Source organism: Rhea americana, unplaced genomic scaffold, assembly GCF_003343005.1.
Source record: "Rhea americana isolate MKP2758 unplaced genomic scaffold, rheAme1 scaffold_128, whole genome shotgun sequence".
NCBI classification, from domain to species: domain Eukaryota; kingdom Metazoa; phylum Chordata; class Aves; order Rheiformes; family Rheidae; genus Rhea; species Rhea americana.
In genome coordinates, this window is record NW_028185350.1 from 2,120,208 (window position 1) to 2,135,473 (window position 15,266).

At 36.2% G+C, this 15,266-nt stretch overlaps 1 protein-coding gene across 1 annotated transcript in view; it reads left to right on the forward strand.

The window, feature by feature from the left end:
• The window catches only part of CCDC60 (coiled-coil domain containing 60), a 65,517-nt gene that overhangs the window by 23,590 nt on the left and 26,661 nt on the right, over window positions 1-15,266 (forward strand). Inside the window, exons 2-3 of the mRNA XM_085326167.1 lie at window positions 3,365-3,448; window positions 5,322-5,413. Of these exons, the coding sequence (XP_085182293.1) occupies window positions 3,365-3,448; window positions 5,322-5,413 (176 nt within the window). The remainder of the gene's footprint in view (window positions 1-3,364; window positions 3,449-5,321; window positions 5,414-15,266) is intronic.

The window sequence follows — 15,266 nt, forward strand, 5'->3', positions numbered from 1 at the left end:
ATTTTTTTCCCTTATTCACTCCTGGCTGGTGTAAAAAAAAAAAAAAAAAAAAAAAAAAAAAAAAAAAAAAAAAAAAAGACCTTAATCATTTTCATGGAAAAATACTGGGTCATTTCCTCAGGTAAGCTCATTTTGGGTCCTGTTTCATATGTTGCTTTACGATTATTTATATTTTTTAATTATCGTTGTTTCATGCATATGGAATTGAACGATACTCTGTTACTTCTCTATACTGAAACCAGGAAATGATCGTTGAAAGCAAACTTTTGATAGTTTGAAAGCAAATCAGATGAACTATGATGAAAATCTCCTTAAGTCAGAAACTTTAAAAACCCACATACCCAAAGCCCACTCATGAGTTCGGCACAGAGATTGTTCAGATCCTATCAATMGTACATTGAGTTTAGAGATTACACGTACTATTATTGTTTTCTCTCAGTTTCTTTGCATCTATACTGCAAATTAAAAAGTTAGAATACTAATGTTATATAATTATGTACAGATACCATTTTGAGCTTGGAGTACCCCTTTTCAAAGCACAACATTGTAATAAAATATAATGTTGTATAAATGGAAGCTATTCCCTTCTGTTTTCAGTGATAAGCCTAATTGAATCACATYATCAGTGCATGGATGGAGGAGGTGACATATGTGATACCTCTCTYTCCCTGAGTAACTGTACAAAGGTTAGGTAGGTTCACGACTCTTATTTCTTCATTCCTCACAAGTTAGAAGAACTGGCTGGCTAGCAGTAGGATAACTTTGCACCTTGCAAAAGGTTGGTCACAACTTTATTTTCTTTCAACAAGCCCAGAAGTCTCTGAAAGAAGTTATGTTGAGAAATCACTTCTCACAGTGGTCTGCAGCATTGGACACTCCTGCAATGAAGATGACTGTGTGGCTCCAGAGCCTGTGCTGGAGCTTATAGTTACCAGCTGTTGAAAGCTTAAGGCTACCTTCCAAAACTCTTCCTTCTCTTGAGTAGTATGTTACTCTATGGAACTCCTAATCAATTGTAATAGTGTCAGTCAAGGTATCACCATTGTAAAAGCACTGGTACCTGGCCTTGTCAACATACTGCAGCTTCTGCCAGATAATGAGAAATAGCATCATTATCAAAGAACCGTAGAAATTCTGCTGTTCCTGGAGTGAAGATGCTTCTGCACCAAGTCTAAATCACATTCCTTCTAGCTTTCTCTTTACAGGGAGACATAAAAATGTGTGCAATTGAAAAAAAATCCCACCAACATCACTCTACTGCGTGCTATTTCCATGGCAAAGAAGATGAGAAAATGAACATAACCTTATGTTTGTTCATTTTGTAGTTTATTGCACTATGGGATGATGGTCAAATACTGTAGTGGTTAGCATTACAAACTGCATATGGAAATAGTAACAGAAAAGGAAGAAGAAGGGGGAAAAAAAGGTTGAAGGACCTCAAAAACTTTTTCTTTGAGTTATATTTTCAGAATATTCAGTTCATTGTACAATGAGTGCACTAATACAAATTAAATATTGTACAACATATGGAAATTTTGGGGGGATATGAAAACTTTTCATAGATTTACACTATCAGATGACCCTTTTTAAAATCAAACTGCTTCTGAACTAGATTTTCTGAAGGTTTTTTTCTTCTAGAAGGTCTTCTGTTCTATCCATCTGGCACCTTTTTGTCTTCAAGAATACTTTGTAGTTTAGAAGGTAAACCAGAGGAAACAAATAGTTAGTTGTCATTTAGTGTTGTTTATGTTCTGGGTAATCATTTGTGTGCATCAATATACAGGCATGTATATTTAGTTAGTATTTGCAGTTATACCGTTTCATTTAATGACAAATACTTAAATTTTATTTTCCCAAATATTCATTGTAATAGYCTCTACATCCTGAGTGCATACTCATCCCCAGTAATCTCATCTGATAAGCATTTCCTGTAGATGAAATGTGGGTGCCTAGTCATGCTGTAAAAATTGATTCCCCTCTCATTCAGTGTGTGAATGAGCTTTTTTCAATCACTGAGGCAGGCTTTCAGGTACACTGATAGGCCTGTGTAGTCCTGAGCTCTAGACTAGTACTCCAGTAGACTCCAGCTCACTATCTCTCTCTGCTGCATCTCTAGTTCAGATGCACCATAGTTGCAAGAAATAGCAGAACATTCAGACTTTTGTCTTTGACGTATCATTAGTTCATCCTTACACCTTACCTGTAGAATATCTTCTTTCCATTCCAGCTACTTTACTCTTAGTATACTTAGTACTCTTAGTATAATTTCTGTATTTCATTTCTGTATTTCTGTATTTCATTTTCTATTTGTTGTGGGTTGCCTTAGCCATTACATTAGAACATTGGTGTTTGCAGATTTCCAGGGGGTGCGGATATKGATCCTCATACTTTTGGTCTTTATCCTACTGAAATAATTACATAGGAATATAAGTTTGGAAAGAATTATCTGCCTTACCAAGTCAAGATTCCAGCAAGCAAAATGCTCTGCACGTCAGTAACACTTTTTTTTTTTAACAGCAGGCATTAATTTGTTGTGCTAAAGCTCTACAGTGTATTAAGTGCTTTGTCCACAGCTCTGATTCTGTTGTGCAGAGTCTTCTGGCCTTTGTGATGCATCAGCTCTGCACTAGCTATATGGATGTGGCTAGCTAGGGCGTCCAGCTGAGCTTGGCTTTGCTTGGAGTGAATAAATGAGCTCTTTGATTTAAAAAGTAGTGCAGCAAGGAATTATTATTTTCATATCCTCTTAGTCTGAGCACTATATACAGCTAAGTGACCTTTTATTAAAAGTCTTTTATTAATCAACCTATATATTTTTTTTTTCATAGAGGAGGGAATATGCTCTCCTTCCGCTTGAATAAACTACTGGTTGGAGGAAAACTAAAAGTGTGCTTGTATTTGGCTTCAGGCCTTTCATGAGTCTGTGCGTTCCTTGTGAGTGAAAGCACAGACCCAAAGATAGTGTATATCTTCAGGGAAGAACAATTACAAGTAAGTAATTTCTTATTCCTAGCTTTGGAAATTTAATTTTCTTTTTATGTTAGACACAGTAGTCTATCCAACAGTCTTCTAAGAGAAAATTTATATTTTTTAAGTATTCAAGCTTAGTAATTTAGAAAGTATATATACATTTTGCGTTGTCTCTAGAGTATATTCTTCACATGACAGGGTATTTGTGTGCCAGAGTTACTCAGTGATTTTTTCAAGTGCTTCTACATAAGATTAGGCATTATTTTTGCTTTAGGTTGCATCCCTGTAGGAAGATCTGTTTGCACCATTTAATTCTGAAAATGGTGGCCTGCTCCAATACAAGTAACTAGGAGCGATTTACCTGTATGGTTACATGTTTTTGTTCATTTTCTAGGAACCAGTGAAAAAAGATGTGCAAGAAGGACCACCAAAAGAAGTAGATAAAGTTACTACTAAAAAGTACTTTCTGCATCCAAAGGTAAGACTATATTGTTCTATTACTGATAGAGTTTTGATTTAGGATGGGTTTAAAGACGCTTACAGCTGGAGCTGACAGACAGCTGTCATGTTTTGATTTTTCATTATATGTGAGTATTTGCTGAATTCATGGTTTAAAGCCTTACTGTACATAAGGAACTAGCCTTTTGCCGAATGAACACTCCATAGGTTTTACCTAGTAAAAATCCTACTGAATTTAGCAGAAAAATGGCTAATGAGCCTAAAATTATATTCTAATGTGGTAGAATTAGTGTTTGGAAAATTCTCTTCAGTTGCATTAGTTAGTCGAAAGTGTAAACAAAAGATAAAGGATGGTATATTTACAACTAGTTGAAAGCTGTGACAGCTGGTGCTTTTCCATCTTCCTTCCATCTTTAAATCCTGGATGCTGGGTTGTGTAAGTGTTAGCATAACTGTAGCATCTAGTAATATGTTACCTATCATAACATTTTATTTCATTTCCTTTTTTATCCAAATTAAATCAATGGGTACACTATTCAACATTTCTTCAAAGCTAATGATGTTGAAAAGCCATACGTATGCTGTGGAAGCCCAGCTAAAAGATACAGCTGTGCCAGCTGTTTTACTGGTGGAAGCACTGGCTTGAATACCAGAAGCATTTTACTAATGCATTCACTTATTCTTCTAAGTTCTCGTTTACAATTATTATTTATATATCCACATGTAATTAATAAGTCTTTTCTTTGTTCACCCTTTCTATATATATATTTTAACCAGCAGCTGACAGCTTTGCGTTTGTTTCAATATGAGATCAAGAGTACAGAATGAAATTCTCTAAAATTTGTGAACACACTAAAAAAGGCTGAAATCTGCAGCTAACTCAAGTTATAGAAGCTGTTGTCCATATAGAGCACCTATTGTTTCAGCAAACAAAGATGATACACTCAAATGTGAAGAAAATACTGAAATAAGCGTTACAGCCTCTTTGAGTAGGTGAACATTTCTTCTACAGTTCCCACTGAGATCTGCAGAAAGATCACACATTGAGCACTGCCTCAGCTGCGTATTTTACTAGCTTAACTAACACGTGCTAAACTACTGCGCAGGCACGGCACGCAAGCATAGTTCCATGACACTGACGCAGCCATCCTCTGGAATCCCCAAGGGAACTTCCAAGCCAGGCCTAGTTCAACACCAAATATAAGCTTTCATCTTCTATATATTTCAGTTACATAGCTACTCAGAAAAAAAATATTGAAGGCATTTTGAACAATGTACTAAGTAGATAACTTTAACTCCCTTATGCAAAATTGTTGATTTGGTTTCGTACAATCTTAATTAAAACAAAAAAATGAAACCATTACAGTCTGTGCTTAAAGAACAGCTAAATATGTGGAGCTTTTTGTATTGTTTTGTTTTTTACAAATGTGTATCTCCGTGTTGTTTAGAATTGGAGGTGTGAGTTCTGATTGATTTTTTTTCCCTTGGTTGGCAGGTTAAAAGATTTATCTCAGAGAAAGATTTTATCTCAGAGTGTAAGCTTTCACAGCAGCCGTTCCCTAAGCCCAGGCAGTAGAACACACTCTTCTTTCTACTACATAGTTTAATGCATCTCACGGGTGCTTGATTGCCAGTAAGACCTCTGTCAAACTCAGAAATCAGCCAATGCTGGGAAAAACCTACTGGAGCATATGCACATGTATGAGCATGCTCAGCTGTATCATATAACGTTTGTTAACATGCTTATGGAATGTTGTAGTGCCATACCAGCTAACAACCGCTTCAGAAGATGTTTAGTGATTGAAACCRAACGCTTGAGATTGCACGTATGCTCTCTTATGCTAAGCTCTTCTCATTACCATACCATTTATTTTCAGTTTGATCATTTTCAGTCTTGTCCACAGGAATCAGTGAAGACGCTCACCCCACTTAGACAGACAGAAAAAGAACTGAGGACTGTTAGTAAAGCTCTTGCTCACTCAAGGTAAGGGAATCTGGAGCACACAGTAGCCAACCAGTCATAGCAAAAGAAGAAAASAGAAATATTTGGACCTGCAATAGCAGCAGTTGGATTGCAGGCAAAACAGGCAGCTCTGCTAACAGCTTAGAAAAGACAGTTTATATTTTTTTTCTTTATTTAATTTATGAATAGTCAAAATGTTGTCATTGCTGGATGAGGAATGATTGTTTAGGAGCCCTGTCTACACATCAATACTAGATTGTTTTAGCATTCTTTATAAAAGTGCTTGCTAACTTCTCTGCGGTCTTTTACATGAAACAATATTGTGTTGAGATCCTAGTGATCAAAGTAGTCAAAAACAAGCAGTGTTAGGACTTATCATTAATGCAATGAAAAATCATAGTGAAAATATCGTAATGCTGTTACCGAAATAGATGCTTGGACCTATTTGGAATATTCCAACTTGGATCTCATTAAAATGCTGGCATGGAAGGAAAGATTTTTTCTTTTTTCCCTCCCTTAGCCAATGGGAAGTGGGTGGTTATAGTTGGACCTTGGTTTTGGATCCTGTATACCTTTCAGCCAACTGAGTTTGGACAGCAACCATTATTACTTTCAGGGCATTGGCTAGGCTTGCATGCTTTCCCTAGAGAGCACTTTATTTCTGTCACTGCCAGAGGCACAATGCAGTTCTGTCTCAGCMGGGCATGTCTTGTGTTCTCATTAATAAATAAATAAATAAAATAATAATAATAAAAAAGCAGAACTTTATATTTCACAATGATGTAGTGCTTTCAAATATTCCCATATATTTTACAGCAGAACGATTTTCAAATTCTTTGCTATTTACTCATGATAACATTATCTCGCATGCTTCCCTTTTTTGCCATTGCCTGCCCCCAATTATTTTTTTATTCATTTAGTTATCTCATTTCTAGTGAATTTTCACTTCATAAACTTGACAACAAAATACAAAATAAATCATAAGTGAAATAACTAATGCTCTGTCCTACRAAAGCTGGATAAGCCTTTTTTACAGTAAAGGATGACTTGTTTTGGCCATAAATGCACGGTTGGCAATGTTAGACTGTCTACATTCATTGTTCGTTGCTAAGTTTGAGTGGGGTTGTCACTTTGAGGTCAAGTTAAGTTCTTTTGATGATAACCTGCCAAGGGTCAGTTTACTTCTTGAAATATGAATTGCAGCTACTTGGAACTTGCTTTTAGTTGCTTTGCATGCTTTATTTTTGAATGAGTAGGACAAAAAATTGGAGGTATTCTGCAGGACAAAAATTACCATCGCCGTTGGTACTGCATAGCTTGATTTTTAAAATCTTAGGAAATTGATTTGGCAAGAAGAGCAACTTCACATTCCATCTTAATATTACTGCATTTAGAACTGACATGAGAAATGTGCCAAGGACAGGTTGGGAAGTATGTAATACATTCCYTATGTTACATGTATTTTGAGTATAAGTTCACTGGAGCTGACAATTTTATACTTTGATTATTAAACATATATCTGAATAGAGTAAGGCTGGAGAAACTGTTTTCTGAATCATTTCAAGAAACTCTGAGTCCGTTAAGATATTTGGATTTCTATCCCTGAAGTTTTGAAGAACAAGCACTGAAGTACAGTTGCTACAGCAGCTCTCTGCTAAGAGCAAGGAAGGCTAGTTCAGACTTCCCTCCACGCCTTCCCTCTAAAATTATTTTCCTGAACTGTACTGTTCTGTGTTGCATGCCTTACACTGTGCTCCCTACTGAAAAGGCTACTAGTTCCTTATATACTAAGTGAGCCTGCAGAGGTTTGGATAAAGAAAGTTGGACTGTTCATTTTATAACAATTTACTGTTGGAGTGAATGTCTGTAATGGATTAACCTAATGCTAACCTAACCGATGCTCACTAGGCATCACAGTTTTGAAATACCATTAGTATTTTGTTTGTAACTTGACCAGTCTAGAGTTGTTTAGGATCAGCTGAGCTATCCACAACACTGAGGTTCTCTTCAATTCAGTAGATTGAGTGTTGATCTTATAATTGTAAAGACCTATGAAATTAAATTTGTTTTTATGAAAGACTAGAATGTCTTGGATGTTACCATGAGCAACATATGATACAGGACTGGTGTCACAACAGCTGTGTGTTGAGCCCTTCACGTTGGGTTCCTATTTTGATTTTGAGGGACTAAATCTGAAGGATTGGTGGCAGGAAAAGCCATGTTATTAAAGTTAGATTTTTCGTATACTAAAGAAGCTTCACATAAGATTATAGTGATAGAAACTGAGACTGGACATGATTTGCCTTTGTCAAATGAAGGGAAAATGTAGATTGCCCCTCCAAGCATTGTTTCTTCTGCTCCCTGTTTCTCAGTATTATGGCGTTAATGTGTTAAGAATGCTGTATGAGGAGGGCAGAAATTGTGAGGGAGAGAGGAGAAATCAAGATGATGTTGATCTTAAGTCTTGGCTGAGCAACTAAATCTGTGTGTGACTGTGCAAATCGCTTGACCTCTCTGCACCTCTGTCAAGTGAGTTGTAAATTGGGATTGGAAACTAGGTAATGTATCTGAACTAAACTCACTGTATAGATATATAGATTTTTAAATTGGCATGGAAGGCTGAGTGTGAATGAGGATTGCTTTCATGACAGAAAGCAAAAATTACTTTTTTCCATATAGGGCTTATTTTTTTCCTACTATTTTCATTAAATTCTTACTTTAATTTTGAATCCTATTACCATTATCTCCTCAAGCTTTTAGGAATGTTCGATAAATCTTACAGTGCCTGGCAGTGATGTACATGCAAGCATTCTCATACTCATCTCCACAACACTGCTAGGTATTAGGCAGACAAGTATCATTAACCCATAGGTAAGTTGTGAAAGTTGAATTTGGGGTGTAAGATTAATTATCACTGGAACAGCCATGATTGGAACTCAGATATCTTGGACTGTAAATGTTTTATGTATTCTCCTGCGCTTCAGTTGTGTCTCTGTTTCTCTAATTTATCAAATTTTAAAATCAGCCCACTAAATCTTAGGATCTGGGGGGGGGAAAAAAATTAAGATCATCCATTCCATCTCTCTGAACAAGTGCAGTTGTTTCATGTGACAGATGAAGCATTCAGCCTAGCCTGCATTTAACTGAAGATGTTTCTCAGTTTCCTGCACTGCATTATGATAAGTGCAGATTTACCTTCATTGAATATTTAATGGTAATGTAATCTACAAAATGGTCTTACATACAGATTTTTAATAATGTGAATAGATTTGATCTTAATGACAGATCTTTTTTCTGGGTGATTAAAAACCCAGCTTCTATCCTCTTCCTCCTTCAGAAACCACTACAGCTGAAGGCGCGAACAAGATTATATTCCTTTATGTACATTATCAGCAGAATTGTCTGTTAAGACTTGATCAGTTGTAACTGTACCACACCCTCAGAGAAGAACAATGTTGTGCAATTGTTATTACAAGTCTAATTTGGCTTGCAGAATCCTTTTTACTGCTAATGGAGAAAATGGAAAGAACCCAACTCTGTTTTAATATCCCAAACACAGTCCAAAGTGCTGACAGATAAGAAAATATCTATCTGTTAAAGCGTCTCCTCCTCTTCTAACTTCTTCTAGTCCCATAAAATTAATTYGCAGTTTTATTTAAAACTGACTGCATGTTATTTGAAATGCCTGGATGTAAATATTCCAGTCCATTAGTTTTGCATGACTATCGAAAGTTAGGAGGAAGATGAAGAGGGGGGAAATCTAATCTTGTGCTGTTGCACAAATAAGTACATATTTAAGTTTACCACACAGTAAATGATATTTTTACACACATTTTTCTATTGAGGAACGGAAATTTGGTTGGGCCAGGGTCTAATCAAAGCCTGTTCATACACTCCTGAGAAATATGCCTGTGTTTAATGTTGTATAGACAATGGTCACTTTAATTCCATTTTCTAGAGCTGTCTGAAGTGAAATCTGCCTGACATRTCATGTAATACCACACTGTCTTTTCCAGGTAATTCCAATGATGATCTTGCAGCCCAACTAATATAATTTCTTCTATTTACTGTGGATATTAAATCACAAATCCTACTTATTTATTATTTATTTTTTAATTTAAAAAAATAATGATATATGAACTGTAGTGGCCATGGAGAAGTTTACTTGAGAAAAGTCAGGGAAAGAGATTTTAAAAAATGTATGGACTCACTACTCTAATACTTTCTAAAATCTATGTAGCTAWATGACCCATTATGCAGAAAAATATCCGAAAGACATAATATCTGGAAATCAAAGGTATACGCTAACTGACTGTTTTTATTGTGTTATATAAGCATGGAAATTCCTCAACTCCCTTGTTGTGACTTTTAACTGTGAAAATGTGCCAGCCATACATTGTGAGTATTTGCACAGTGTTACTTTGACTAAACCTGCAGGTAGAAAAAGAACAAAAAACAAAAGCATAGAAATGAAACAGGCAGACTTTTTAAACAAATATTGAGATACAAAGTTTCAAGGAATGATAATGTCAAGTGAGATTAACTGSACTGCTGGCTTGGACTAAAAGACGTGAGGAATACTTCCCAATAACAATTTCAGACTATAGAAGAGGGGCTACTTGAGAAAGAGTGGAAAATACGAGAGAGAGGAAAACAGAAGTGTAAATTATTAGGATAGCAACTTATTTCAATTAAAGCAGTCAGGCTAGCAGAGTAGCAAGCTAATACATATTACAGGAAGTTAATGAATACAAATAATCTTTGTGGATTTGTTTTTTGCTGCCTTTCTTCCTCATGACTGAAAGGGAACACCCAGCAGTTGTCTTAATTGGACGTTAACTGGTAATATTCACAGAAAGTAGTCTCTCTGATCTTGCAGCTTGTGTGTATTAAAGACTATAATTACACAAACCGAGAGGAAGTTTTTAGCAGTAGAGATCACAGAGACATAGCAAGCACATTAGTATGAATTTTAAAATTATCTCAGAAATGTTTGAAGATCCATTACTGGAACAGACATAGCCGCATTCATAAAGCTTGAATATTTTACTGTATGCATTAAAAACATAATTATATTAAAGCTAAACTTCATAGTTATGACCTCACACTGCCTTGCATCATTATCCTCTTACACTTCCTTGATCCGTGTGATGGTGCAGAAGAAGCCGATGATAGAGCACAGAGGTTGCTCATCTTTCATAAGTGTCAGTTGCTAATCTTAAGCAGAAAGTATTCCCAGCGCTTTTCCTGCTGATTAGTTGTACCAAATCACTTTAAGGGGACACCTGTCGACTCTCAGATATCATTTTACCTAAACATCGCATTAAAATGTAAGAAGGAATTTGCTTATCCTTGTGCAGAAAAAAAAAAAAAAGAAAAGCCATTTACGAAGTGCGTAGATAGTGATCATTCCTGTTCCTTTATAGATCAATGCATCTCGTTATCGTTGAAGATTGCCTGTATAGGCACAAAGTAGCCCTGCCTTACTTAACTAAGTATTTTGCAATGTCAGGTTCACTGGGTAGAATACAGTGTGGTAGAAAAGAAAATGCCTTTGTTCTTGGGCGTTCAGGTATCTTTGAGCTAAGAATTATATTTCCATTTCTGTAGTAGGAAATCTTCTATGCTATTTTACTAAGACTATTCAAACTCAGGCATGGCCACTTTGAAATGACATTCAGCTCTGAGAGAGATCTTTTCTTACTGCTTTGTTCCAATGACATCTGTAATTGTGATCCAGAAATAATGTTAAGTAATCCACAATTGAGTGAGATTATATTGTATGAGAACCAAGAAAGCAGAAGGCTTTATAACTATTCATAACTTGTAGAGAGAAGACTTACAGGAAGACTTACAAAGCAAAAAAAAAAAAAAAATAAGATTACAAAAGAATTGAAGGCTTATACTTGTTAATCCATAATAAAAGCAGATTGCCATAAATCACTTCTGCAGACTGAGACACTCTAGACATAAGGCACATAAGACACTTCTGCAGAGTGCCATGCAAGTGTGCTGGACGTTCTTGTTAAACATCCTCATGGAAAGTAGTCCTTAAAATCAATCTAAATCCAAATCAATCCTAATAAGACTAACTGAAAATATTTTCTTTGTGTAAAAAGGAGAGAGGAAAGGTAATGGGAGAAGATATCAGTAATAGAAACTATTGGATTACTTAAGGGCCATTAAGAGGTCTAGGTAGAAATATTTTTTTTTTAATAGAGAGAAATGTGAGAAGAGAAGTAAGCTCCACAAATAGGCCAGGCTGCCAAACTCCTTTTTCTGTATTTGTCTTCCTTGTATGAACCGCTGATTAATATTCTGTTCATTTCTGTCCCTGTTGCTGTCTTTCGTAAGGCTGAGGAGGTGCACGGTGATAAAGAACTCATGTCAGAGTGCTCCTGGTCTGGTGCATATGTAGAGTTTGAATACCAAAGTGTGCGCACAGGCTTGGATTTGTTTTGCCTCACATGAGACATTTACATGAGCTTCCTGAGTTAGCAGCTCAGTCACCCTGGACTACTGTCATTGGACAGAAATAGATACCTTGGAGAGTGATTCTGATCCTTTGCAAACTTAATGTTGTCCTTCAGTGTGGGAGGAAGATTTATTTTGTGTTGTGGAGGAAATGGAATGAATTTAGACTGAATATTTACTTTTCATGGAATAGAGCCGCTATTTGAAGAGCAGAAGTAATTTCTAGATGTAGCCTAACAAAGCTGACGGACTTGCATCAGAAAGGAAGGAGAGGTGGTGTGTATACTTTGACAGCCCACCTTTGTCATCTTCTGAAAGGAAAACTGAGAGGAAAATTTATATTTATTTGATTACAATTATGTCTATTTTTGTTAAATTGAACAGACTGAAGCACTTTTATTATCACAAATTACAAGTGCCTCCTAGGGCATCCAGCTCTACCAGTAAGCTACATTGGAGTTATGACAGGAAGAAATGGAAGAAAACTGACCTTACCTGTGTCAGCATAAAAACAGACGAAGGAGAACTGTGTGTACAGAACATCCAGGGACAGTCCTCTAAGCATATGTACCACGTCAAAATGGCAAGTAGTTGTCACCCTCAGTCAGTGACAGCTTTGAGCTACGTGCTCAGAGAGAAAGAAGCCATGCCATTTTATGAGCCCCACTAGCCTTCATGTGCAAAAAGGGCAGGCTAAACCTTTGCAGATATATTGCATTTCCTATAGCTTGAAGAACACCGCCCCTGTGCATCTGTTTCACCACGCTGTGCTAGGTGAATAAAACTAAATGTCAAACTGCTGGCAGTTTAAACAGTATTCCACTGGCAGCTTTTTGTATTTTAAATTAGAAACTAGGTGTTTGTTTAAAATGGTTCGAATTTCATGAGGGCAGATCTCTGAAAGTCAGTCTGCCCTCAGAAAGCCCAGGCTCTACTAATGCACACTCGATGCTCGCAGCAACAGTAACGCTGACTTTCACAGCAGTAGTTAAGAGCTGTCTCTGAATTCTTTTTGATACCTAACTGCTTACATTTTCTGATTAAAAAGTAGCTACTACTTTAAATGGCAGGAAATGTGCTGTATTCGAGAGTTTTGGTTATGACCTTGCCTATGCTAACCTGTGAATCTATAACAATCTTATTCTAATATACACAGACAAAAAACACCTTAGTCTTTGGGGATTCTGATGAGTTGACGTTCCTTAATGCATAGAGTTTACTGGAAGACTTAATGGAGTGCGTAGAAGGAGGTAAGCGAGACCATGCAGAGTTAAGAAGCAAGTAAGAGAGGCAGTACTAACTGGAAAGGTGGAATACTTATCTGCCGATACTAGTTTCCACTCTGTTTAATGCTTAGTAACGTCAGTTGCTTGGAAACCGGTATTCTGTGCCCTTTTGCTGCTTGGCAGAAATCACTGTAATTGGCATGTTTCTAGCACTGTCATTGCAGGCAATTTGCAGCATTTTTTTTCCAGAAGGAAAATTTTATTTTACGTGAATGATGGCTCGCACTAATTAGACAGCAGTCATGGACAAAGACAACCATTTAAGTGTATGGATGTATGAATCATTATCTCTATCATCAATCACTGGAAAAACTGCTATTCCTATCAACATTTCAGCCTTTCCAGACTGTTCATTTTAGTCTCAATCTCCTTTCTTTGTGTGGAAGAATGTTTGTTTATGTTTGAAATTTTGTAAGTGGAAATAGTTCATTGCTTATTAGTCTGTGCTATCTGTCTAAACATGACAATCTCATTCCATATACTGTGACACAAAATGACACATTGTCACTGAATGTTAGAACAATTCTAAGACTTAAAATAGATTTCCATTATTTAGTAGTAAAATGTCATTGCTCTGTAAATGCCTTTATTGTGCCTTTTATTGTGGTAAAGCAAAACACTAGATCATGAGATACAGCTTCTACTTCTACATGAAAATCTTGAACCAACGGTATTTTCAGGTACAGTTTGTGTGACCTCAATGGAGCTCCACTTAAAAAGCAGTGAGTTTGCCTTTTTATGGGCAATGTGAACATAAAACATTTTATTTTACATTCTTAGAGCAAGAAAATTGAGAGCCTAGAAATCTCTAGGTGATTTTTTCTTCTGATTTTAAGTAATAGTTTCCTGAAAGCTTTGGGGAGAGGAATTTAAAGCAAAGCCTTGGAATTGTGCAGATTCATTTTTCTGCCCTTTGTCAGTACAAATTTATTCTCTCTGTGTGGTCCTGAAAAAACTTCCACATCTCACCTCTGTTTATGTGGTTTTCCAGAGACACCAAGAGCTGAAAATCTACATGTGCCTACACTCAACTTTTACACCATCAACGAAAATTCCTACATGAAGATCTAATAGGAATGGGAATGAATGGGAGGTACAGCATGGCAGAGTGGGCGAGGGGCTCCTATATACTTCCAGGAATGGTGGTAGCATGTTCTTGTCTTCCAGGACTTCTTAAAAGTARAACTGCTGCTCTCCATTCTTCCTAGCTTGAGAACAGTTTTCCAACTAGTTCTTTGATGTGTTATTTTTTTAACATTCAGGTAGTCAAATGTGTGTGTTTCTCAACATTATAGGACATTTTCAAAGGAGTCTGCCTCATTTCACAATAGGAGCAGCACCTTCTATATTTAATGTCTTTATAGTTAATTGAAAACCAGTTTGAAACATCTTTAAATACATGGTAATACATTAATACCTTTGCCTAGAGACATCTTGTGTAACAGTTTGGGGTATTGTTTTGACCACTGAATGTCTTTATTTCTTCCTATGCTGCCTTCTGCAAGCATACCATAAATTTTCTCGTGTTTTATTTACAGCTTTTCATGTTTCATGATTTGTTTCAAGGTCAGATTTGCTCATGATAAAATATATTTTTGCTGTTATGCAGATCCTGTTTCTTTTTTTAAAAAAAGCAGTTATGGGTATAGAATATTGTACTCAGCTGCACAAAAATAAAATGAGAATCTACATCTGAAATAATGAGGGTATTCCAGGTTGTATATCTTTCTTCAACTACGCAGGCCAGATGTTGATTTTGTATGGTACCTCTTTAGTTCCTTGCCAGAACGGTTAATGTTCAGTGTGGTAAATGACAACATGTGCCTGAGTTTCTATGGGTTAGTAACTACATTAAATAGATCTTAATGTAGTAATCTGTGGTCTTTAGTGATCTTAAGAAGATAAAAATTTATGAATATTTATGCATAAATTATTTGGTTCTTAATATACTAATTATTCCACCATTAAATAGTAACAGTAACCAGTGTATTCCTGATTCTCCATTGCCTAGTGTGTATACTTGTTCACATCTCTGTAACTTGGTTACAAACACTACCAAATGAGAATTTTTAGTTCATTACATTAGTATCTACATATTAACTGTAAATAGTTGC